Source organism: Gossypium arboreum, chromosome 3, assembly GCF_025698485.1.
Source record: "Gossypium arboreum isolate Shixiya-1 chromosome 3, ASM2569848v2, whole genome shotgun sequence".
NCBI classification, from domain to species: domain Eukaryota; kingdom Viridiplantae; phylum Streptophyta; class Magnoliopsida; order Malvales; family Malvaceae; genus Gossypium; species Gossypium arboreum.
Genome location: NC_069072.1, coordinates 13,747,937 through 13,774,439, shown reverse-complemented (window position 1 = coordinate 13,774,439; position 26,503 = coordinate 13,747,937). Strand labels below are relative to the sequence as shown.

General features: G+C 32.0%; 2 protein-coding genes and 1 long non-coding RNA gene across 3 annotated transcripts; 1 reads left to right on the top strand and 2 right to left on the bottom strand.

The window, feature by feature from the left end:
* Positions 1 to 13,403: 13,403 nt before the first annotated feature.
* Positions 13,404 to 17,781, bottom strand: LOC128290091 (uncharacterized). The gene is made up of 2 exons (XR_008279733.1): positions 17,455 to 17,781; positions 13,404 to 13,671 (listed from the first exon to the last, which is right to left on the bottom strand). It is a non-coding gene; the product is annotated as an uncharacterized LOC128290091 (long non-coding RNA).
* Positions 17,782 to 19,583: 1,802 nt separating this feature from the next.
* On the top strand, positions 19,584 to 23,332 carry LOC108475603 (WAT1-related protein At1g70260-like). Its single transcript, XM_017777583.2, has 7 exons — positions 19,584 to 20,206; positions 20,321 to 20,383; positions 20,497 to 20,613; positions 21,310 to 21,562; positions 21,673 to 21,831; positions 21,946 to 22,097; positions 22,172 to 23,332. The coding sequence occupies exons 1-7, from the start codon at positions 19,998 to 20,000 to the stop codon at positions 22,329 to 22,331; spliced, it is 1,113 nt and encodes a 370-aa protein (XP_017633072.1). The 5' UTR covers positions 19,584 to 19,997; the 3' UTR covers positions 22,332 to 23,332.
* LOC108475491 (MLP-like protein 423) lies at positions 22,833 to 23,749 on the bottom strand. Its single transcript, XM_017777462.2, has 2 exons — positions 23,469 to 23,749; positions 22,833 to 23,336 (listed from the first exon to the last, which is right to left on the bottom strand). The coding sequence occupies exons 1-2, from the start codon at positions 23,653 to 23,655 to the stop codon at positions 23,062 to 23,064; spliced, it is 462 nt and encodes a 153-aa protein (XP_017632951.1). The 5' UTR covers positions 23,656 to 23,749; the 3' UTR covers positions 22,833 to 23,061.
* Positions 23,750 to 26,503: the final 2,754 nt, after the last annotated feature.

Genomic DNA, 26,503 nt, shown 5'->3' with positions numbered 1-26,503 from the left:
CGTGCTAGTAAACTGTTGGGTTTCATAATTAACTGTCATCCTTGTTTTGCTAACAAAGCAATGTTAAACTTGGAGAAGTCCCTAAACCCCACACACCCATGCGATTTCGCTGTAAACATGGCTGACCAATTGCACCAATGTATGCCCTTATTTGTTGTTGAATTTTGCCACCAAAATCTGTTAAATATATTTTCTAATTCACGGAAAAAAGAAATTGACAACATAAAACATTGCATAGCATAAATCGGGATAGCCTGTAAAACTGACTTAATCAACACAACACCTATTTTCCTCCTACTGAAATGTTATCTCATGCTCCGATTTTCTAACTTTCTTGTTATTCTTTCTTTTATTCCAATAAAATACAATAATATGCCTATATAAAATTCTATAATGCTATTTTCACTATTCTATATTTTAGTTTTAAGATACGTTGTATCTTAGAGATAGAAATAAAAGCCTTAATGACAACAAATCACGCTTTAAATCTACTTTTTCTTTCCCTCATTTTTCCTTTCTTGCACCACAATTTGTTTTTTCTTGCGCCAGAATTTATAACAAATAATAGGGGCAGCCATTGACCTATAAATAGCCAAAGAGCTAACACTGTGAGTAGTCCTGTTTAAGAGGCTAATGTGAGGCCAAGAGTTCCTGTGTACGGGTGCATGGGTGCACTCTCAGCTTTGCAACCGCAAGTTCAATCTTTACAAGCTGAAATAAAGGGAGTGAGGGATGAGATAATAATATACTAAGGCTTAGGCTTAGTTTGGATGGGCGGTGTGTTTACCTCCGGTGAGGTTAAAAACAGCGGTGGCGGTAAGATTAGTTACTGTAGCGGTGAGATTGGATATTATAGTGGTGAGATTAAAAACAGCGGTGGAGTGTGTGTTTTGTAGCGGTGAGAATAGAAAATGACTTTTAAGGACATTAGAGTAAAAATTATATATAATAGAAGTTTTTTAAATTATTCAATAAAATATTAATTTCAAAAAATTAAAATCATATTTTTGTTAAGGTTAAATATTTATATATCTTTTGAATAATTAAAATATATTTATCATAATAAAAAGTTTATATATTATTATATAATAACATAATTATTAATGCCATTACTTCCTATAATTACTAAATATAAATTTATAAACCTATAACAACATAATTACTAAATATAATTACGAAATATAAGGGTCCAGTGAAATTAGAGTTCTCCAATCGTGCTGATGCTATGTAATTCAAAGGCGGAAAAATGGTGCCTTTAGGCCGAAATCTCACCGCACTAGGGGCCATTGGTGATCCAAAGGGGCCTAAGTGTTGAGAAGCTGATCTTATACCTTCTTCGCATGTAGCCTCGCTCTCTTCTGGGGCTCTTTCAATTACTGAACCACCACCATCACCACCCCACACATACTGCCACCACCTCCTACCTCTTCTTCTTCTTCCATGTATACCCAACCCACCACTGCAGACTATAGCACCATATCAAATGAAAATGATTCTTGTAATTTGGATAACAAGTACTATCTAGACAACTGAAATTAAAACATCCCATATTTGTTTCCTTATTATGAAGCAAATGAAAAAAAAAAAACCAAGATGACTATTAATTCTTCTTTCGTTGCTTTGTCATATTGACTCACAATTATTACTGTCTAAGCCTGCTCCACAGTTGAGTTCCATATATGCCCTTACCTATAAGTGTTGGTTGACATGTTTCTTTCTTCTACATTTGTTTCTTTGATGTATACATATAATTATATTAAATTGCTTGTTTTCCTCTTTTGTTTACTGTTTTCTCTGATGAATAATATGGACATTACCATAGGGAGAATGGATGGAAAATACTCTAGTGAGAAGAATTAATTGCAATTTTTCCAATACATCAGTATAGTAATACCAACTTAGCATTTCTTTTGGCATCTTTTTGGAGCTGCACATTATCTTTTTACATTTGTTCTTAATCTCGTAGTTGTAGCAGAGGGCATATCCTGACTTCTTTGCACCTATGACTGTTTTATATGTAGGATAGCGTTGAAGGTTGAATTAAGAGCTGAAAAGCCGTTCTGATAAGGTTTTAGATTAGATTAAATTTAACTGAGCAGGCAGCATTGATCATTTATGGTAATCGATCGATTTGCATCATGATTTAATGTCTATCACAAGGTATGACAAGTATCCATATTTTATTAATATTTTTGTGTCATTCAGATATATGTTGTCAGAATAGATTACATCAGATTGGTATCGAAGGTCGGTCTGAGTTAGCCATATATTAACATTGCTCGTGTTTTATCTTGTCATGTAGATATAATCAAATTTGAAACTCCCCTTTCTATCTGTCCCCTGATACATTCTAATCCACTGTGGCTTTCTCTTGTTCGCCCCCCCCCCCTCTTAATTTATAGGCCAGAAGACAATGTAAAGGTTACTTCAAACATGATCCGCTGCCTCCCAAGTTTGAGAGGACAACTTGAATACCTAAGTTATTTATCCTTTCAAACCATTGAAGCACACTTTAAGAGTCTTCCATATTCTTTAGAATTATAGTTTCTTTGTCAACGCCTTGATAATCTATATGTTTTCTCCTATAATGATTCATCCAAATCCTTGACGGTTTCCCAGCTTCAGTATAGTGATGTAGTTGCTTTGCCTATACCTGAAGGGCTGATAAAGTCCAATAGAAACAATGTGAATGCACAAACATATTATTTTCTGTAATATAGGGACATGGATATGGCAGGCACGATCATGGATATGAGCATTGCATACATGTGCAGTCTGCAGTAAACTCTCAGAAGAGTTATGTAGAGAAAGCCCTAGTCTTGCGTCAGCTACGTGTTAGGGTAAGTGTAGTGCATAAAAAATCAGGCAATTTGTTCGTATTAGTCTCATGTGCACTGGGGTTTGATAGGTAGATCAAATTTCCAGAGGTTGTGGACAGAGATAAGCTATATAGATTCTGGAAAAGGAAAATGATGGGAATTGAAGGGTTACAAAATCGACGTCCTTATATCTATCGCATGGGTGCAAATAGATTCGAATAATTAGTTAATACTGTTGATGTATGTTTGGCACATCACACATTCTGTCTGGTATTATTGCAAGGGAGTGCCTATGACCATGTGACTTAGCTATGATTCATTCCTACTTTAAAAAAAATTAGAAAAGGTTTTGTTGATGTTAGAATTAAGTGACCCAAATTCTTATTTAAATAAAATACGATGGAAAATAAAATAAAAGTAAAATCCATATAGAACTAGACTTCTTTTATTTTATTTTAGAATAAGGTTTTTAAACCTTATTAAACTCCATCTATTTTATATTGATTAGGATAAGGTGTTTCAATCCTACTAGAATATGGCTTTGCAAGCCTATAAATAGACATAGTCTATTCCTCTTGTTTTTGAGTAAAAATTTTTCGACATAGTGAATTTTCTTCTCCTCCGCCTGTGGTTTTTTTCGAAAGGGTTTCCACGTAAAATTTATGTGTTCTTTATTTTATTTATTTTATTCTATTTTATTTTTCACAAATTGGTATCGAGCTTCCGGTTATTCATCTCGATCACGGTAATGGCGTCTTTGAAGTATGAAATTCATTGTTGGATCGCAACACCGATTTGCGTTGTGGCAAATTAAGATTCAAGCGTTCTTGCAGATGGATCTAGAGGATGCCCCGCTAGGGATAGATAAGATGCCTTCGACATTAACAGATGAAGAGAAGAAGCGTAAGGATCGAAGGCATTAACACAATTACATCTCGCACTTGTCCAACGAAATTTTGCAGGATGTGATGAAAGAGAAAACGCCATTGCATTATGGAAGAGGCTAGAACAAATATGTATGTCGAAAACTCTAACAAGCAAGTTGCATATGAAGCGGCGTCTTTATGCTCATCGTTTGGAGGAAGGTGCGTCAGATACGAACACTTAATGTTGTTTAAAGAAATTCTCTCAAACTTGGAGGCCATGGAGGTTCAAGATGATAAGGAAGATCTAGGGTTGATTCTACTTTGTTCGTTGCCCTGCCTTATTCAACCTTTAGAGACACGATTTTATATAGCCATGAGTCTCTCACAGTTGATGAGGTTTATGATTCTTTAACCTCGTATGATAAGATGAAGCATCTTGTGGTTAAACCCAACTCTCGGGAGAGGGTCTCATTGTTCGTGGGAGACAAGACCGAATGTTGATGATGATCGTGGTAGAACAGAGAACGGAATCCTCGTGGTAAATCTAAGGGTAGATCGAAATCTTCAAACAGAGGTAAAACTTGCAACTTCGCAAGAAGAAAGGGCACATTAAATCTGAAAGTGCTATAAGCTACAAAATAAGATTAAAAGGGAGGTGCGAATCAAAAGGAAAACAACGGAAAATTCGGTGAAGGCGATGTTGTAGAAGACTACAGCGATGGTGAACTTCTAGTTGCTTCATCAATGATTCTAAAGTAAGCGAGGAGTGGATACTTGATTCAGCTGCACCTTCCACATGAGTCCCAATCGGGATTGGTTTACAACTTATGAAACAAGATTCAAGGTGTTGTTTTGATGGGAAATAATGCTTCATGTAAAATCGCGGTGTTGGAACAATTAAAGTTAAGATGTTTGATGGAGTTGTCGAACACTTAGTGACGCGGCATGTTCCGAATTGAAAAGAAATTTAATTTCGTTGAGTACTCTTGATTCAAAAGGGCAGATACACAATTGAAAGTGGGGTTTAAAGATTTCAAAGGGTCCCTTGTTGTGATGAAAGGGCAAAGAAAGATTGCCAAGTTATATGTTTCTGTGGTTCTATCATATCTTGGTGATGCAATTGTCGCTTCCTCTTCCTTGTCGATGATGATATTACTAAACTTTGGCATATGCGCCTAGGGCATATGAGTGAGAATGGCATGGCGTAATTAAGCAAAAGAGGACTTCTTAATGGGCAAGGAATTTGCAAACCTGAATTTCGTGAGCACCTTGTGTTTTGGGAAGCAAAGAGAGTTCGATTCACTAGAGGAATCCATAACACGAAGGAAACGTTGAGTATATCCATTCGATCGTGGGGGGCCCGAGTGCCTTCGAGAGGTGGAGCTAATTATATGCTAACCTTTATTGATGATTTTTCGAGAAAAGTTTGGGCGTTCTTCCAAGGAAAAGCGATGTGTTTTCCACATTTAAGTCTTGGAAAATTATGATTGAAAAACAGACGGAAAAGCAGATAAAATACCTCCGCATGCATAATGGCTTAGAGTTCTGCTCGATGAGTTTAATAGATTGTGCAAGTCGAAAGGATCATGAGACACTTGACGATTCGTCATACTCCACAAAAAAGCGGCGTTGCGAACGAATGAACGAACGATCATGGAGAAGGTTCGATGTATGTTGTCAAATGCCAACTTACCGAAGTCATTTTGGGCGAAGCGACCTCTCATTGCATGTTTTTGATCAACCGATCTCCATCCATTGCCATTGAGAAAAGACTCCACAAGAGGTATGGTCCGTAATCCCGCTAATTATTCGATTTAAAGATTTTGGGTGTCTGCGTATGCTCATGTTGATAATGGAAAATTGGAACCGAGATCCATTAAATGCGTTTTCTTGGTTATAAAGTGGTGTAAAAGGCTATAAGTTATGGTGTCTGAAAATAGAAAAGTTGTGATTAGCAGAGATGTTGTTTTGATGAAAGCGCTATGCTACCTAACTTATCTCTTAAAGACTCTTCCAATAAAGAAAACCAAAAGCGGTGGAGCATCAGATTAATACGAATCAACTCCTCAAGCCAATACAAAATTGAGAATAGAGTTGCTTCTTCACCGCAATACTCTATCGCCAAAAACAGGACAAGAAGAGAAATTAAACCTCCAAAGAAGTATGCCGAGGTTGATCTAGTTGCTTATGCTTTAAATGTGGTGAAGATATAGATGCGAATCAAGAGCCATTTAATTATTTCGAGGCGATTAGTGTGAAGACTCGTAAAAGTGGATGTTTGCTATGCAAGAGGAGATGGAATCACTCCACAAAAATGAACATGGGATCTTGTAAAACTTCCTAAAGGTAAAAAGGCATTCGTTGTAAATGGGTGTTTAAAAGAAAGAAGGGACTCAGGAGTTGAAGAACCCGGATATAAAGCAAGGCTTGTTGCAAAGGGTTACAGTCAAATTCCGAGTGGACTTCACAGATGTGTTCTCTCCGGTTGTTAAGCATAGTTCGATTCGAGCTTTGCTTGGTATTGTTGCCATGCATGATTTGGAGCTTGAGCGGTTAGATGTAAAAGCGCATTTTGCATGGAGAACTTGAGGAAGATATTTACATGCAACAACGAGAGGGTTTTATAGTCTCGAAAAAGAGGACTATGTTTGCTTGCTGAAAAAGTCCCTTTACGGTTTGAAACAATCACCAAGACAATTGGTACAAGAGGTTTGATTCCTTTATGACTTCTCATGATTTCAAAAGAAGTAGTTTTGACAGTTGTGTCTACTTTAAGAAAAAATGTTGATGGTTCTTTTGTGTATCTACTTCTTTATGTTGATGACATGTTGATAGCAAGAAAAGATAAAAGAGAGATAAGAAAGGTTAAAGCCCAACTAAGTGAAGAATTTGAGATGAAAGATTTAGGACCAGCAAAGAAGATACTTGGTATGGAGATTCTCGAGATAGAAAAGCAAGTAAATTGTACCTAAGTCGGAAGGGTACATTGAGAAAGTTCTTTGCGAGTTCAATATGCAGAGTGCTAAGCTCGTTAGTACTCCTTTAGCGACCATTTCGGACTTTCATCGGCCTTATCTCCTCAATCGATAATGAGATTGAGTACATGTCACATGTTCCATACTCTAGTGCAAGAGGATCTCTCATGTATGCTATGGTTTGTTCACGCCCGATTTATCATATGCGATCGGTGCAGTTAGCGATACATGGCGAATCTCGGTAAAGAACACCGGAAAGCGATTCGATGGATTTTAAGATACTTACGAGGCACTACTAATGTTTGCTTACAGTTTGGAAGAACTAAAGATGGAGTTATAGGGTATGTTGATGCTGATTTTGCTGGAGACCTTGATAGAAGAAGATCTCTCACAAGTTACGTCTTTACAATCGGAGGTTGTGCAATTAGTTGGAAAGCCACTTTGCAAACTACGATCGCTTTGTCTACCTGAAGTTTGAGTACATGGCGATTATTGAGGCTTGTAAAGAAGCTATTTGGTTGAAGGGACTATTTAGTGAACTCAATGAAGACCTTCAAATCAGCACGAGATTTTGTGACAACAGAGTGCCATCTTTCTTACAAAAGATCAAATGTTTCATGAGAGAACAAAACACATCGATATTCGGTATCATTTTGTTCGTGATATTATTGCTCGTGGTGATATTGTTGTGAGCAAAATTAGCACTCATGAAAATCCTGCAGATATGATGACTAAGTCACTTCCTATAACCAAGTTTGAGCATTGCTTAGACTTGGTTGGTGTTCATTGTTGAAGTTAAACCCTTAAGGGGTTTTTGGAAGAGGTGAAGAACTTGTTTATTGAAAGTTCGCGATGAAGAACTTGTTCATTGAGAATTTGTGTCAAGGTGGAGATTGTTAGAATTAAGTGACCCAAATTCTTATTTAAATAAAATACGATGGAAAATAAAATAAAAGTAAAATCCATATAGAACTAGACTTCTTTTATTTTATTTTAGAATAAGGTTTTTAAACCTTATTAAACTCCATCTATTTTATATTGATTAGGATAAGGTGTTTCAATCCTACTAGAATATGGCTTTGCAAGCCTATAAATAGACATAGTCTATTCCTCTTGTTTTGAGTAAAAATTTTTCGACATAGTGAATTTTCTTCTCCTCTGCCCGTGGTTTTTTTCCCGAAAGGGTTTCCACGTAAAATTTATGTGTTCTTTATTTTTATTTATTTTATTCTATTTTATTTTTAACAGTTGACATAGTGAATGAAAACATCATGCTTTCCTTCTTCTAATTTATTCTTTTTAATTCAATGGCAATAGTTGATTAAGCATGTTTCATAGCTAATACTTCTCTCTACAAAAAAAATTCCAAATTTTAATAATCTCAAGTTTAAGTTTGCTCATGTCGATTTGAGCTCAATTTGAGCTCAAAAGAAATCGAAGCTCGAGCTGATTTGAGTTTGAATTCGAGATAACTCCTAAAATTTTTAAAAAAATTCAAATTTATAACTAATTAGACATTAATAATTAATGTAATAATACGATAATATTTAAAATAAAATAAAATGAATAAATTATTATTTAATTTATGAAAATATATTTATAAATATTATATAATTATATTAAGAATTTGTTAGCAATAAAAGTAATTAATTATAAACATTTATGTCAAACTATAAATTAAAATAAATTTTAAAAGCATTAATTATAAATATAAGTATTTTAAATATAATCATTATTATATAATTATTCATCAATTATATATTTTATGATTTTATATAATTTTTATTGATTTTTATATAAAATACTTGTTTTCATCATATGGTACAATCTTAATGTGGTACGTGGTGAAAAAGTCAGGAAAAATGACTAATGTTTGGTTTGTAACATTATTTTAACAGTCAAAGGATGTAATTGATTGTAATTTTAACGTTCAAGAGCTTAATTGAGTGCAAGAAAATTCAAGAATTTAATTAATTCTTTTTGAAAAAATATAAGGGCTTTTATTACCCTTTAGCGATAAAACAATAAACAAAAGTGAAATGTTTTATTATTAAAAAAAATTCCAATGCTAGAAATGATTTGGATTAATTGTCTACGTGTATGGATTTAATTGGCGTAAATAGACACTGTCGAAACCATTTTCAAATCGAGCTTTGGAAAATGGGAATCGATTTTAAAAATGAAAACGGGAGTCGCCACCAATCTTTTTAGGTGTGATTGGATCACCTTTAAAACATTTTGTTTTAAAATCATTAGTTTTGGTCCACGAAGTAAAAGAACGGGTTCGGGAGTCGGTTACGTACGAGGAAGGATTAGCACCCTCGTAACGCCCAAAAATTGGTACCTAATTGATTATCAAATGTCTTTAATGTCGAAAGAAAAAAAAAATTTAAGATGTAGTCCTCTTTAAAATATTTTAACTTTGAAAATTGGGATTCACTAGCGTCAAAGTATTAACATTAAGTTATCCCCTTTTTTGAAATTCCTATCTCAAAGCAACAAAACGCTATATCCAATAAGTTAGGACATATTGCTTTGAAATTCCAAGATACTAGCTTGCATTTAGAAAACCTTTAAAAAACTTAGAAGGGTGCTTAATTATTTGAATTCAACGAGAAAAGTGGCAACCCAATAAGTTAGGGCACTACTTTCTCGAAATTTCCAAACACCAAGCATCACCTTATTTGCAAAAAAAATCTTATCTCGAGGTAATAAGATGTCATATCCAGTGAGTTATGACACAACACCTCAAATATCAGAGAGTAAGTATTTTATTTAACACTCGTATTATGATTTAAAAGAATATGCCGTTATTTAGATTAAACGTGAGAGAAAAAAAAATCGAAATCCAGTAAGTTAGGGAACGATTGTCTCGGATTACCAAATACGAAATATTTACTTTAGTGAAAGAATCACTATCGGGTTGGATAAAACCTAAATTCGTAATGAAACGAGATAATAAAGAATGCATAACAAATAAAAATTGATAACCATAACAGGATAAACATAAACACAAATATGAATACTAACGATAAATACGAAGGTAAGATAAATGAGTCGAATAAATAATAAGAAAGGGAAATAATGAATAAGCTAAATGTTTGAAATTATTTAAAAAAACTATAAATAGAATAGATGATGAAATAATAATAAAAGTAATGATATGTAAATAAAATAAATATGCTAAAAAATATACAGTTATCAAATTAGTTAATATAAAATAATAACGTATAAGTAAATACAAAAATAAAGGAAAATATAATAACAATAATAGAAAAATACAACAATAATAATAGTAAAAGATATAATAACATAATAATATAATAGTAATAGTAACAATATGACGATAATAGTAAAAATAATATATTAAATAATAGTAATAAAAGTAGTGCTAATAATAATAATAATAATAATAATAATAATAATAATAATAATGATGATCTATTAAGTTATAATGAAAATAATGATAATGATGATATATTAGATAATAATAGTAAAATAATAAGTAACAATAATAAATTATAATAATAGTGATGAGAATAACAAGTGATGATAATAATAAAGAATAATAGTAGTAATAATATATTAGTAATACATAATAGATGTAGTAAAAAATATAGTAGTTATAGTAATAATAATATAAACAAGAGCATATATATGTATGAAAAATAATGATAGTAAAATATAATAATAGTAATAATAATAATGGAATGAAGGTAATAATAATATTAAAATAAAGTAAACAAAATAATACTATATATCAATATATATATACATATAATGCAAATACACACTACCATATAATAATAATAATAATAATAATAATAATATAGAAATACAAAGAGCAAATAAAATATTAAATTTAAAAACAATACTATATATAAAAGTATATACATACATATATGTACATAAAATATACACTAATAATAATAATAATAATAATAATAATAATAATAATAATAATAATAATAATAATAATAATAATAATAATAATATTAAAATGCGTAAAGTAAATATGATATAATAGTAATATTAAAATGACGTAATAAAATAATACTTATATATATAGAAATGTACATACGTACATTTATAATAAACATACATTAAGTAATAGTAAAAACAATAGAAGTGCTAATAATATTAGTATTAGAATGAAATAAGAGATAAATGCAAACATAATAATATAAATAAGGTAAATGAAACAAATAAAAATAATAGGAAGGACATAATCGAATCTGAGAGCAATATTTTAGGGCAAATCCGTAATAAATAAAAGAAGAGGGATTAATTCGCACATGCAAATAACCGGAAGGACTAAACGGACAATAGCCCTTTGACCCAAAAGCGCAGACTTTGATTCTATCCCTTATTTCTTACTACGATTGGAGTGAATATAATGAAACCCTTTGAACCTTTTGATTGCTATTGATATACTGATTTTTGTTCTTGAATCTCAAAAAAAGAAAAATCCCTCTTGAATCTCAAAAAAATCTCTTCTTGAATCTCAAAAATTTCTTCTCCAAAATACAATCAATTCCTCTCTCCAATCCTCCCCCCTTTTTTACATTGAGATTGTGGCTTTTTATAAGCTTTTACCACTTGTTCTTCTTCTTTTTTTTTAATTTATTTGCCTTTTCTTTTGTAGGCAAATGAAGCAAAATGGGGGTGGGTGGCTAATTATGGTGTGGAGTAGGTGAGATTAGGTTTTTTCTTTTTTGATTTTTTTTTTTTGGGTTGGGTTAGTGTTTTGGGCTAAGTTTTAGGTTTGGTATTGGGTTTTAATTGGATAGTTGAGTTATGTTTATTTGGGTTTGGTTTTATTGGGCCCCGGGTAAAATTTGGGCCATACAGACACATTGAAATTTTATTTAACAGGAACTGCCAAAGGACTAATTTAAGTGATAGAATGAAAGTAGAAGAGGGTAAAGTGACTGAAATAATAGTAAAAGAGTAAAATGAGAATCTCTCTTTGGTATAGAAGCCAAAAATGGTATTAAGCCTTTATATATATATATATATATATATATATAAATAGAATGCTTACTTCTATTTATAACCATTTTCAAACCTTAGATTGGAAGAAAAGCATGCATAAGCGCAATCAAAATCATGTTCTCCTAATTGCTGCAAAGCAACTGTACCAATTAAGTAAAAACTCAATCCACATAATTTCGTTTTATTGATAAATTGATTTATTGCTTTAAAAGTTTAATTTATCATTTTATGTAGATAAACTTTATATTTTGTATTAGTAATATCACATGCATTATGTGATTTCAAGCATTTAATATTTAATTAATTTTTAAATGTTTTATTTTTAATTACAATAAGTAAAGTAATATTTTTATTTGAATTATTGAATAAAATTAAAATATATTAACTTTTCAATTCAAATACTAATTAAAACATTTTTAAAATATTCAACATACAATATAGTTATATTTTAGGTAATTAATTCAAAGTAAACTTATATAAAATAAAAATTAATTAATATAATTAACTCTAATATTAATTAACTGATAATTAAGACGCTTAAAATTCTATTCAAGTAAAACTCTATTTTACCTCAATATAATTAGCATAACTTTTGTTTAGTCAAAATTTTTAAACTAATAATTGTAACCTATAACACAATATTTTTTCTATTGTTTATACTTAGAATTATATTGAAGTAATAACTCTATTTTAATATTGTGCATATTAATATAAAATTGTATAAAATTGTAAAAATGTAGCATTTGGTTAAATGGAAAATATAAAATTTTATTAATCAAATTGATGTGGGTTTAAATCTTACCATATACATTCTTTATTGGTTTTGGTAAAATAAAAAACTAAAGTACCGTCAAATTATAGAACTTAGTTTAATTATGAAAGGACATCAAACTAATTTCCCTAATTGAGTTAGTGTCATGAATCAACAAACAATATATTTATTAAAGTTCCTATAAAAACTAAAATTGATTTTAGTTTAGTTTAAATGGTAAATGAAAAAGTTTTATATGCCCGGTGCTCTTAGTTCAAATTTCATTATGAATAAATTTTATTGATTTATAAAAAATATAAAAGATAAAAACAATCATATAATCATATAACTTAAAATGATTTTTTAGTAATTTCCTTATTGAGTTAAGACCTGATTGATGAATGATATCAGCTAACACTACAACAAAACAGGTCAATAGTGACACGCCGAGAAATCTAAGGAGACGCAAAATGGCGTCGCTATAAAGTTTGGTGATGTGAGTGGTGACACATCCGTATGCGTCACCACTAGGTATGTCTTCTTAGGGTTGGCGATGTAAAAACTCACATGTCTCCATAACTTATTTAGTGGAGATGCATCCATTGTGTCTCTACCTCTAGTAAGTGGAAACGCATGTGCGTAACACTATAGCTTAGTCTATGGAGACACTATGCATGCATCTCTATAACATTGTTAGAGGAGACACATTATTCGTGTCTCTACTTCTAGTCAACGAAGATGCAAATGTACGTATCTATAATTTAGTTTGTAGAGACATGTCGTTTGTGTCTCTATAACTTTTTAGAGAAGACATATTCTTTGTGACTCTACCTTTAGTTAGTGGAGGCACAGTGTGCCTCTATAACACAGTTTGCAAAGAGATGTGGTTTGTATTTCTATTGCCTCTAGTATAATGTTCGGTGGGGCTCGAGTCCATGTTACTAATCAATTATTAATAATACAAATAAATCACTAAAAAAATATAAAAATCTGATAATTAAATTAACTTGATATATTAAGTTTCCAAATGTAGCTTGTTACAAGTTGAGCATCAAAATCTAACATTACATGTCTACAAAATGAACAAAAAGAAAGTATGTGATTGTTTTTTTTAGCTCTATTCCAACTCAAGAATATCCAAAAGCACTAGGAAGTTCATTTTGTATCCACTAACTTGTAGTAGTCGTCAAGTGTCACATCTTATCTTCACAGTCTGTTTCAATATCATTCGAGCATTGCATCAAAGAATCATCAAGTGAGAAAATCTGTGATCAAATAATGTATATGTTAAAAACTAAACTTCAACAATGGCAATATAGAAAGATCACAAAGAAGAAAGAAAGAAAAAAATAGAACACATAGATTTTACGTGAAAACCTTTTCTGGAAAAAACCACGAGCAGAGGAGAAGAAAATTCATTAATGCCAAACTCAAATGATTATAAGAGGAGTTTCAACCATATCTATTTATAGGTTGAAAAAGCCTAATTCTAATCAATGCAAAATATATTTTACTACTAAATCTTCTAGAAAGAAAATATATTTTGTCTAATTTGACTTGCAAGCAATCTTTTAAAATTTGAGTCGCACAACTCTAACAATCTCCATTTTCACACGAATTCTCAACGATCAAGTTATTCGCCACGAACTCTCAACGAACAAGCTTTCCACCTCTTCTATGAAACCCCTTAAGGGTATTCTTCAATAATAAACAATGAGACCCTCTCCCTGAGAGCCAGATCCAGACACAATATGCTTCATCTTGTCATACGATGTTAAGGAAGTATAGACTTCATCAACTGTGAGAGATTCGCGGCTATGCAAAATAGTATCTCTAAAGGTTGAATAAGACTAGGGAAACAAATAAAGTAGATTTAATCCTAAATCTTCTTTATCATACTAAAACTTCATGGCCTCTAGGTCCAAGAGGATTTCTTTAGACACAGTTAAATGTTCGTACACAAACGTACCTTCCTCCAAACGATCAGCATAAAACCGTTGCTTCATATGCAACTTTCTAGTTAGGGTTTTTGACATGCGTAGTTGTTGCAGCTTTGCCTATAATGCAACAGTAGTCTTCTCTTTCATCACGTCCTGTAGAATTTCATTTGGCAGATGCATATATAATTATGTTAAAGCCTTTTGATCTTTACACTTCTTCTTTTCTTCTGTCAATGTCGAAGACATATTATCTAACCCTAGCAGGACATTCTTTAAATCCATCTGCGAAAGAACTATCTGTATCTTTATTTGCCATAATGAGAATCTGGTGTTGCAATCCAATAGTGAAATATCATACTTCATTGTTGCCATTACTGTGATCGAGACAAGCAACTCGAAAAGCTCTGATACCAATTTGTTAAAAATTGAATGTCGATAATGGCAATGTAGAAATATCGCAAAGAAAAAATAGAATACACAGATTTTATGTAGAAACCTTTTCAGAAAAAACCACGGGCAGAGGAGAAGAAAATTCACTAATGCCGAATTCGAATGATTATACAAGAGGAGTTTCAACCACATCTATTTATAGGTTGAAAAAGTCTAATTCTAATCAATGAAAAATATATTATACTACTAAATCTTCTAGAAAGAAAATATATTTTGTCTAACTTGACTTGCAAATAATCTCTTAGAATTTGAGTCACACAACTTTAATAGTATATATATATGCATATATGCGTAAGTACACAAATATGTATTTAATGTACAAACATGTTGCTAACCAGGTAGTGAACATCTCAATAAAATTCAGTCTGTCAATATTCAGGCTATACTTAATCTCTGTCACATTCAGACTATACTTGCAAATCATTACCAAAAAATCATCTAGGCATTTAATCTCTGTCAACATTCAACCTATACTTATCGATCATTCTCATTAATTGTAAAAATAGGTAATGAGCATTTCAACAAATAATTTTAATCTATTAATTACGTATATCATGTCGCCAACCCCTTCACTTCTCAACTAAGCATTTCCATTGATCTTCATAAACACCTTTTAGAACTTACTATTTGATAATGTTAGATTAAAAGCATACCAAATTTTGAAGAGAAAATAAAATTAGAAAACTCATGTGGAAAGTGCCACTCATTGCACCAATGATGGTGCTACATTTGCACAAACATACGATTTTCATCATTTTTTTTATTTCTTAAGATAAATAGATAATATTGAAATTAAGTTGTTATTAGTAAAATAAAGAAAAAAAAGGTTAAAAACTTAATTAAAAATAAGAGAAATTTCACAAATAGTGAAAAATGAAGACATACAACATGGTAACAGATCCCAAATTTTGATGGAAAAACTAACCTATACTATTAATTTTGTTTCCCAAACCCAAACTTTATACAAGAACATGTATATTAACAGTGAAGCCGTAAATCAATGATATTATTACATAGCTATCATAACAATTCGTGTATATATTCTTGTCCATGTGTAGACTTTTTGATTGGTTAATATTTTGAATTATATAAATGTTGACATTTTTTGTATTTTCATGTCGTGGCTGGCATTATTAGCTCTAGTATCATCTATATATTGAATAAGGAACAACAAAATAGATTATAATGATAAACAAATCAGGCAAAATCTACTAGTAACATGTGATTGAAGCATGGGCTTAATGAAGACAGGAGAATGAGTGTCCAAACCAGATTCCAATTTTCTTATTTTCTCCAAACCCTCTACTCTAGCTTTATCTGAAGTATACACTTGGTTTGACAAATCCCTATTCTTAGATACCTTAAATTTATCGCCAAAAAGTCATTAAACCTAAAAATACAAAAAAATAAAAATAAAAAAAATCCAAACAAGCATTACCTTCTAGGTATCATCACTTTATCCACACAAACCTACTTAAAAAGATTAAGGTAAGAAAAATGCCCTCATTTTTAACTAAACCCATGAAAGAGAATCGAGGAAATCACTCACTTCTTGGAAAATTGGGGATGGGTTTGTTGGCGACACAACTCGATTTTCTAACCATAAATAATTTTTTTCTACTGTCTTATAAACTATACAAAGTGAGCTTTTCATTAGTAAAAACAATAAATAAAGAAATAAAAATTGAAGGAGGAATTGCAGAGAGATGGAACCGAAAATGATTTGAAAATGGGGTACGAAGAAGTGTAGAAAGTTGTTGAAGATTGAAAGCTTTCATTCTTTTCTTGTTTTCTTCCACACGAAACTGAAAAAAAGGGAAAACTAAAGAGGAGAGAGGACAGAAAAATCTTTGGAGGCAACAATTTGATGAATAGGAGAGCAGGGTTTCAGTGGGATTTTATAAAAGAAATTATCGAAAGAGAGCTACATATGATGGCTGACATCTCTACTATCAACAGCTTAGGAGACTTTCTCGCGTCTCCATAGGTAATCTAGAGAGACGTAGCCTAGTGTCTCCATTGGTTAATTCCAATGAATAAAAGGAAAATACCTATATATTTGACAACAAACAATCAACTCAAAGAACTTACTTACACCGGTGTATATAAGCATTTTCCCTTAAAAGAATATTGGAGGAACATCCGACACGTTTAACAAGAGGTTTGAGGGAAAAAGAACTTACTTACACCGGTGTAAGTATTGATAAGAGACCAAATGAATGTCAGCAGTGAATTTATGTTGGATTTTGAATCAAGTTAAAAAATAAAGAATCAATTCAAACAATAATGAATCGATTTAAAACAACAAACAATTGATTCAAAGAAGTAAAGAATCAATTTAAAACAACAATCATGAATCAATTTAAAGAAGCAAATAATCGATTTAAAACAACAATAATGAATCGATTCAAATAAGTAAAGAATCAATTTCAAACAACAAATAATCAATTCAAAGAAGAAAAGAATAGATTTAAAATAACAAATTTAGTAACAACCTTATTCATTATTTGAATACGTATAGATGAAATACTTATATCACAAATTCATTCATGCAATATATATACATAAAAGTAAGCAAAAAAAAAAATTAAACTTGATATAAGTAAATTTGAAATCGTATAGATTGATAAATTTTCAAGATAGTGAAGATGGACATACCATTGTCTCTACTCCAATATCGTGAATTCGTAAGGAAGCGAAAATGGGGAGAATGAGAAATTGGCATTAGAAGAAAGAAAACAAGGTTCAAGAGACCTACGAAGAAAGCAAGAACAGAACATCTCAGTGTTTAAGTTGTGCAAAACAATTTAGAAACCTACAGAGATGATGACCGACGTCTCTACAATTGACATCTTAGGAGACGTAAGAAAGTGCCTCCTTAGGTAATCTAGAGGGACGCAACTTAGTGTCTCTATTGGTTTGTTCTAAGGAGACGCGACAAAAGCGTCTCCTTAAGTTAGGCCTAAAGAGATGCTTCGCGATGATGTCTCTTCAGTGCCTATCTAAGGAAATGCTATTTATGTGCATCTCTACATATTAATGCCAGTCAATTTAAGAAGACGCGATCTTGACACGTCTCAAGTCATCTGTCACCTTTGACATATTATGTTATAGTGTAAATGCAATACTTAATAAATAATATAAATACTATGAAAATTTTAAAAGAAAAACATTAACGAAATTCAACCTTAATTATCACCACCATATACTCCAATATAGCAATAATTAAATCCAATAATTTTGGACTTAATGTAAAAGCAAAGCAATTTGAGGAATGTTGAATATTTGCCATTTCTATAACATTTGAATTTAAATTCCTAAATTTACTTTAAAAATTAAATATACTTATTATCTAGATTAAATTAAGTATTATTAATTGAATTATACTAACCATCGGATATCTGAATCTATTAAATATCTGTATTTAGTAAGAAATTTTAAAGAGTAATGTGAAAGATAAATTCAAATATTAAAATTAAAATTTATTATTTATAAAAATAAAATAGATTTAAATTATGAATATTCGAACGTTAATAATCACATTTGCTTTGGATTTAGTGTAGATAATAATTAAAATATACGAGTTTGAATATTTTTAAATTTGTAAAACACAAATTAAATATTTACAAATATTCAAATTTGTGCTTGTTATCCTAATTTTGATTAATACAATAATTCTTTTAAGCATAACAACTTATTTGATCCTTCCAATTCAATTTTTTTAGTCATCAATTTAATTTTTATCTTTTCACCTCAAACTGGATGACAAATTTAACTTTTAAACTTTCTTGATATAGCATATTCGTGGATGACACGTCAACATTTGATTAATCTTTTAAATTTTAAAATTCATAAAATTCAAAACTTATTTTTAAAATTAAAATCTTTAAAATTATTAAAATATATAAATTTTATAAAAATAAATTTTAAAATTTTAAAATTTTAAAAATTAATTAAATGCTAACATGTTATTCAAGTGGCAATTCACGTGTATCTACGTCAACAAAAGTTAACAAATATTAACTTTTCCATTCATTTTAAAGTGACTTGAATAAAAATTACAAGTTTAAGGACTAAAAAAGATAAAAAATTAAAATAATTTTTTTTGTAAAATTAGAATAAAAAAAAATCATTAATATAAAACATGGCAGATAAAAAAAATATCTAAAATAGCAGCGCGGACGCTTCGCTAGTGAGTAAAGTAGAATAAACGACCTTATCAAGCATTTGTAAACTAATGAATAACTTGAATTCTGCGTAAATTTTGAGTTGTAGCAAATCAGTACATATATTTAATTATTTTCTTCTATTAGCCTTCTTTTATCGTTTGTTTTGTTATTTACCCTCCTAAGCAATTATTAAAATAATTTTTATATATGAATTAAATTATATTTTAACTTGAAATATCATACATAATAAATAATTAAATTTACCATCATAATTAAGTTTTATGTGAATTTTAATAATATTTATTTTTCACCTGTGCCATAAATTTAAATCCATGTAAACTTAAGATTGCTGGCTTCCAATTTATGTAATGAGAATCTAGAGTACCAGCCTCGGCCTGTAGGATTAATCATAGAGATTTGGCTGAGAAGTTTAGGTCCCTTGAGGCATGTGGATGGGTCAGTATGCTTATTATAATGCATTTAAGGTAGGGCCATTGTGAATGTCGACCATAAACTTCAACCATAAAATCAAAAACAATTAAGATTATGGCCCATAGTTAACTAAAGATTTATATTTTAAAGATTTTTTTGGCATTTGATACATCATTAACAATATTACTATTTTCCCAATGGTGTGACATAATTATTGATGCCGAATTAGAAGAAAACATATAGCCAACTTTTTTAGTTTAAACAAATAGAAAAGAAAATTTAAAAATGAGAGAAAGGAAAGCGTATGTCAGCAACTCCGCCTCTCGTTGGAGGTGGAATCAGATAACTATTTAACCGAGTCGCTTTTTCACTTCCAAAGTAGCTTCACCCTTATTCCAAGGGCTAGCTATGGTTGCCTTCTCCTCATAAAATAAAGTCTTTTCTTTCTTTATAAATAGCATCCCCACACACACGCAAGCACAAGGCCACACACACAGTCCCAGAAGAACAAGCGAGCAACTTGACTTTATGAGAGGCTAGGCTAGGCTTCATTACCTCTCGTTGTTTTGTGTTTTTGATTTATCGGCCAAACCAGAGAAGATGGTTGCAGAGATGAGGAGAGAGAGAAGGAGTGAAGTGGCACCATTTGCGGTGATGCTCATAATGGAGGGTTGCACCATAGCATTGACGATATTGGCCAAAACAGCCTTAACGGCTGGGATCAACCCTTTGGTTTTTGTGGTGTATACCAATGCTGTTGGCTCCATTCTCCTACTCCCTTTTTCCTTCCTTTATCATCGTGGGGAAAGGTGTGTCTGTGTCTCCCTCTCTAGGCTCTACATGTATCTTTACAGGACGTATGCATATGCTTTATTTTCAATTAACCCACTTCTTCACCATTGTTTCTTTATCATTAATTGCAGAATAGAACAATCGCTCTTCACCTTCCCACTCCTCTTTCGTATTTTTTTCATGGGTTTAACAGGGTAGTTTTCTCTTCTTTTCTAATGTTCCTGCTGCTACAAACTGTCAAAGCTATTTTCAAAGTGAAGATTGATTTTTTATTTTTATTTTTTTATATCCTGGTGTTGATTTGTAGGGTTGCAATCTCTCAGAACCTTGCGTTTCTCGGGTTAAGCTACAGTTCACCAATCGTTGTATGCGCAATGGGCCTCTTGATGCCTACCATTTCCTTCTTGCTTTCCATCATTCTCAGGTTCTTAACTTTCTCGCAACCATCTCCATTTTTCTTTCCTTTTTGTTTTAATTTGTCGATTTCAGTTTCTTTTTTTAAAAAGAAGAAGAAGTGAGAAAACATATTTAATATTCAAAGTTGACGAGTACAAACGGAAAACAGTTATCTAGATCCTTTTTCTTTTTGGTTCAAAATACAGATATCTACGGGTTCACCCATGCATGATTCATGATAATGATATAGTTAGAATATTGAATGGTATATATACGGTGAGTTAGCTTAGTGTTATTTATTCATCGCGTTTTAATTAAGCTGAAAAATTATTAAATTTTTTATAAAATAACAAATATAGTTATGAGAATATATTTTCATTTTATATTTTATATAAAATAAAAAGATGCATATAATAAAATTATCATTTACTTTTTATATGATTTTTTATAGATATATCCAAATGTGATTACCTTAAATCTAATAATTGATAAACGAAATAACCTATCACTTCCATTATACAATTTAAAGAGTAGAGGAAGTTAAGACCACGGCCCATTGGACTCAATCGTTAGTAACTCTTAAATTTCAAATATTGTAAATAAAGAAAATAAATATCAGTTGAAGGAAGGTCAAAATCATTGTGGTGGGATGCTTAGGAAAAAAGAAACACTGTCTATTGGAACATCTTATTCAGTGTTGGCTGAAATTTCATAATTATCACAGGACGGTAAGGCTGGATTGGAGAAGCACAAGCAGCCAAGCCAAAATGATTGGAACTTTTATATCAATTGCAGGTGCAATTTTTGTAGAACTATACAAAGGCCCGTTTACACGACCATCACCTGTTTCACTTGACCACCACCTTCAAGTTATACCAAAACTTTTTGTTTTCTACTCGACGCCAGATCGTTGGGTTCTTGGGGGTATTTTGCTTGCGGCTGCTACCTTGTCGATTTCAGTATGGAATATTGTTCAGGTACAAGGTTTTGGTCCACAAATAAACTAAGCTCAGTATTTGGTTTTTGTGTCTTGAAACCTTGTCCTCCTTTTATCATTCAAAAACAATAAAACTTTTTTGTTTGTCAGATGGGAACCGTCAAACAATATCCACAAGTGATGAAAGTGGCCTCGTCTTATAGCTTAGTTGGGACTATCCAGTGCCTGGTTTTTTCTTTGATCATGGAAGGAGATCTAGATGCATGGAAACTGAAACGCAAGCCGGATCTCCTACTCATTATTGTGACAGTAAGACCCCCCAAAAAAAAAAAATAAAGAAAAAAAAAGTGAAATTTAGCTAACACCAAACATTACAAGTTAAAGAAAATTAGTGACTAATAGATTCCATAATGATGGTTATAGGGAGTATTTGGGAGTATTATCCGTAGCAACGTTCATTTAGCATGTACGAGAATGAAAGGCCCTTTTTATGTGCCTATGTTCAAGCCCTTTGGGGTAGTCTTTGCAACAGTTTTCGGAACCTCTTTCTTTACAAACAGTCTTCATTATGGAAGGTAATTAAAATCTTTCTCCCTTTTCTCTTACCTTTCAAATCTTTATATGTTGTTGACACAAAAAGGTTGTACAGTGTGATAGGTACAATAATAATAGGAACGGGATATTATGCTGTGATGTTTGGACAAATCAGGGAAGAGGAACTTCGTAAAGAGCGTGAAGTTGGAACAGTGGGTGATATTTCAGACCTCAAGGCCCCTCTGTTGCAGGAAAACGAAGATGCCCAAGTCTAGAGCCAGGCCAAGCAACCTCTACAACTATTATTGAATTAAAAAATCAAGTGGAAAGTGTCCCTTTTTTTCTGTCAAAAAAAAGAAGGATTCAACAGCAAGAGGCCTGGCCTGTCAAACCAGAAGGTGCTGTGATTTTGTAGAAGCCCCTTCTATTACATGTACATACATTTGATAGGATGGCCTTTCACTGTAAAATGTAAATCTTCTTGCTGTGTTTTCCCCCCTACTTGTTGGAGGTTCGAGGACAGATTCTTAAGTTTTAAATGACTCTGTCATATGTGGTTTCTGTGTGAATAAAAAACAGTGAAAAAAATGACAAAAATCGTATATGTTGTATTTATGTATTGGAGTGTTTAAAACAGCTATGGTGTTTGTTTGAAGGTTTCTTTAATTTGTTTACTTGCTCATGTAATTATCTCTTGTTTGCTGCATTTTTTTTCCTTTTACCTTTTTGAATCCAGAGCGCAACATAAGTTCACAGACAAGACAATATAGAGGAAATTAAGAAAACCCATGGCAATACATAAATTAATATTGAAAATACAAAGCAACAGGATTACTTTGCAGCAAGAAGTCACCACTCAACAAGATGAACTAATTAAGGATGGATCCTAGACAAATATTCTGAAGTGGGATCCTTGCATGTTATTTTATTACTAATAAAACATGAGAGAATCCATTAAACAGGGCTAGGATCATGCATAGCATGGCATGGCATGGCCTGGCCTCTCTAAGCCTTACCGTGAAGATAGTCATCGATCTCCTTAAAGTTCTTCACTGCAAATTCCTTAATGACGCTTGGATCAGGGATCTCTTCACTTGCCTTCTCAAACTCACAGGACCATTTAACCAAGCTCGACTCTCCCTTGGGAACCACAATGATCTTGCCAATGAAAGTCTTGTAGTATTTCAGGAGATCCCCATCAATGATGCTGTAAACATATTTCTTCTCAGCTTCATCCACTGATTCGATTCTCTCTTTTGATACCTTAACGATTGGAGATCCTACCATGAATCAAACAAAAATGCAAAAAAAAAAAAAAAAAAGAATTTGAAGTCCAACCCTTAGGTACATTTGCATCAATGAATGCCTCGTACTGCATTTAAATTGGCAATTTAAGTTACAGTTTTAGTTACCTTCGGCATAGTTAATAAGACGAACAGATCCAGGGGCCTTGCCATCGCCTTCTAGCACTTGAATGCTCTTGTAATCATGGGACAAGGCTTGAGGGAAAATCGTGGTGGAGTCCCTAATGGTTCCCCACACTTTTTCTGCAGGAGACTTGAGCTCGAAATCCACATGAAGCTGCCCACTGGAAGCCATTGCTGTATTTGCTATTGTCTATATGCTAAAAGGGAGAAAAAGGCAGAAAGATTGTTGACATACACCTCGTAGCATAGATGTGTATATATAGTAGCAGAAGAGATAAGTGGTTTCTAAATGTCGCATTAAATATCTTTGGTACAGCTTCAACTGCCCATCCGGAGGCACAAGCACGCACCTAGCGAGGGAGTTGGTCGGGGCCTATTATTTGTGGCGTTCACTGATGCAATTTCAAAGCTAGTAGGTGAAGCAATAACTAATGGATCGTAGTGTAAAATATGTCATTTCAACGGGTTAACCCAAAAAAGCAATAAAATGTATTTGAAAATATAATTTTCTATTTTAAAACAAAACATGCTAATAAGAATGCAAACATATAATATATTTTATAATTAAAATATTTTATTAATAAAACTGGCTAATGATGAATGCAAGTCTTTTGGATAGACTTTTCTAATAAGCCAATTTTATTAATAAAATTATTTTAGAATATATTTTAATAACATGTTTAAATAGATGAAACAAACCAAACGAACTTTAATACAAAACACGGCTAAACATTTGATAAATTTAAATTAATTATTCAATGTTGTCGGTGGACCATCCTACTAGATTTGATTCAAAGATGAACAAATTAATTACTTGAGGCAATGTATACATTTATTAATCTAACAAGAAAGTAATATATAAGTTATTATTAAAAACAAGGTATAAAAATATATATTATTATTAATGAAACTTTATTATTATTTATTTTAGAATTTTAAGTTTTAAATTTAATTCTCGAAATTATGTATGGATTAATTAATTAATTGAGTTGAATTACTTTTACATAAGCTATCTGTGAAAAATAAAATAGAATAAAATAAATAAAAATAAAGAACACATAAATTTTACGTGGAAACCCTTTCGGGAAAAAAACCACGGGCAGAGGAGAAGAAAATTCACTATGTCGAAAAATTTTTACTCAAATACAAGAGGAATAGACTATGTCTATTTATAGGCTTGCAAAGCCATATTCTAGTAGGATTGAAACACCTTATCCTAATCAATATAAAATAGATGGAGTTTAATAAGGTTTAAAACCTTATTCTAAAATAAAATAAAAGAAGTCTAGTTCTATATGGATTTTACTTTTATTTTATTTTCCATCGTTTTTATTTAAATAAGAATTTGGGTCACTTAATTCTAACAATCTCCACCTTGACACAAATTCTCAATGAACAAGTTCTTCATCGCGAACTTTCAATAAACAAGTTCTTCACCTCTTCCAAAAACCCCTTAAGGGTTTAACTTCAACAATGAACACCAACCAAGTCTAAGCAATGCTCAAACTTGGTTATAGGAAGTGACTTAGTCATCATATCTGCAGGATTTTCATGAGTGCTAATTTTGCTCACAACAATATCACCACGAGCAATAATATCACGAACAAAATGATACCGAATATCAATGTGTTTTGTTCTCTCATGAAACATTTGATCTTTTGTAAGAAAGATGGCACTGACCGTCACAAAATATCGTGCTGATTTGAAGGTCTTCATTGAGTTCACTAAATAGTCCCTTCAACCAAATAGCTTCTTTACAAGCCTCAAGAATCGCCATGTACTCACTTGGTAGACAAAGCGATGTAGTTTGCAAAGTGGCTTTCCAACTAATTGCACAACCTCCGATTGTAAAGACGTAACTCGTGAGAGATCTTCTTCTATCAAGGTCTCCAGCAAAATCAGCATCAACATACCCTATAACTCCATCTTTAGTTCTTCCAAAGCTGTAAGCAAACATTAGTAGTGCCTCGTAAGTATCTTAAAATCCACCGAATCGCTTTCCGGTGTTCTTTACCGAGATTCGCCATGTATCGCTAACCGCGACCGATCGCATATGATAAATCGGACGTGAACAAACCATAGCATACATGAGAGATCCTACTGCACTAGAGTATGGAACATGTGACATGTACTCAATCTCATTATCTGATTGAGGAGATAAGGCCGATGAAAGTCTGAAATGGGCTACTAAAGGAGTACTAACGAGCTTAGCACTCTGCATATTGAACTCAAAAGAACTTTCTCAATGTACCCTTCCGACTTAGGTACAATTTACTTGCTTTTCTATCTCGAGAATCTCCATACCAAGTATCTTCTTTGCTGGTCCTAAATCTTTCATCTCAAATTCTTCACTTAGTTGGGCTTTAACCTTTCTTATCTCTCTTTTATCTTTTGTCGCTATCAACATGTCATCAACATAAAGAAGTAGATACACAAAAGAACCATCACCGTTTTTCTTAAAGTAGACACAATCGTCAAAACTACTTCTTTTGAAATCATGAGAAGTCATAAAGGAATCAAACCTCTTGTACCCTTTGTCTTGGTGATTGTTTCAAACCGTAAAGGGACTTTTTCAACAAGCAAACATAGTCCTCTTTTTCGAGACTATAAAACCCTCCGGTTGTTGCATGTAAATATCTTCCTCAAGTTCTCCATGCAAAATGCAGTTTTACATCTAACTACTTAAGCTCCAAATCATGCATGGCCACAATACCAAGCAAAGCTCGAATCGAACTATGCTTAACAACCGGAGAGAACACATCTGTGAAGTCCACTCGAATTTGATCAGTAACCCTTTGCAACAAGCCTTGCTTTATATCCGGGTTCTTCAACTCCTGAGTCCCTTCTTTCTTTTTAAACACCCATTTACAACGAATGACCTTTTTACCTTTAAGAAGTTTTACAAGATCCCATGTTCGCTTTTTGTGGAGTGATTCCATCTCCTCTTGCATAGCAAACATCCACTTTTTCGAGTCTTCACACTAATCGCCTCGAATAATTAAATGGCTCTTGATTCGCAT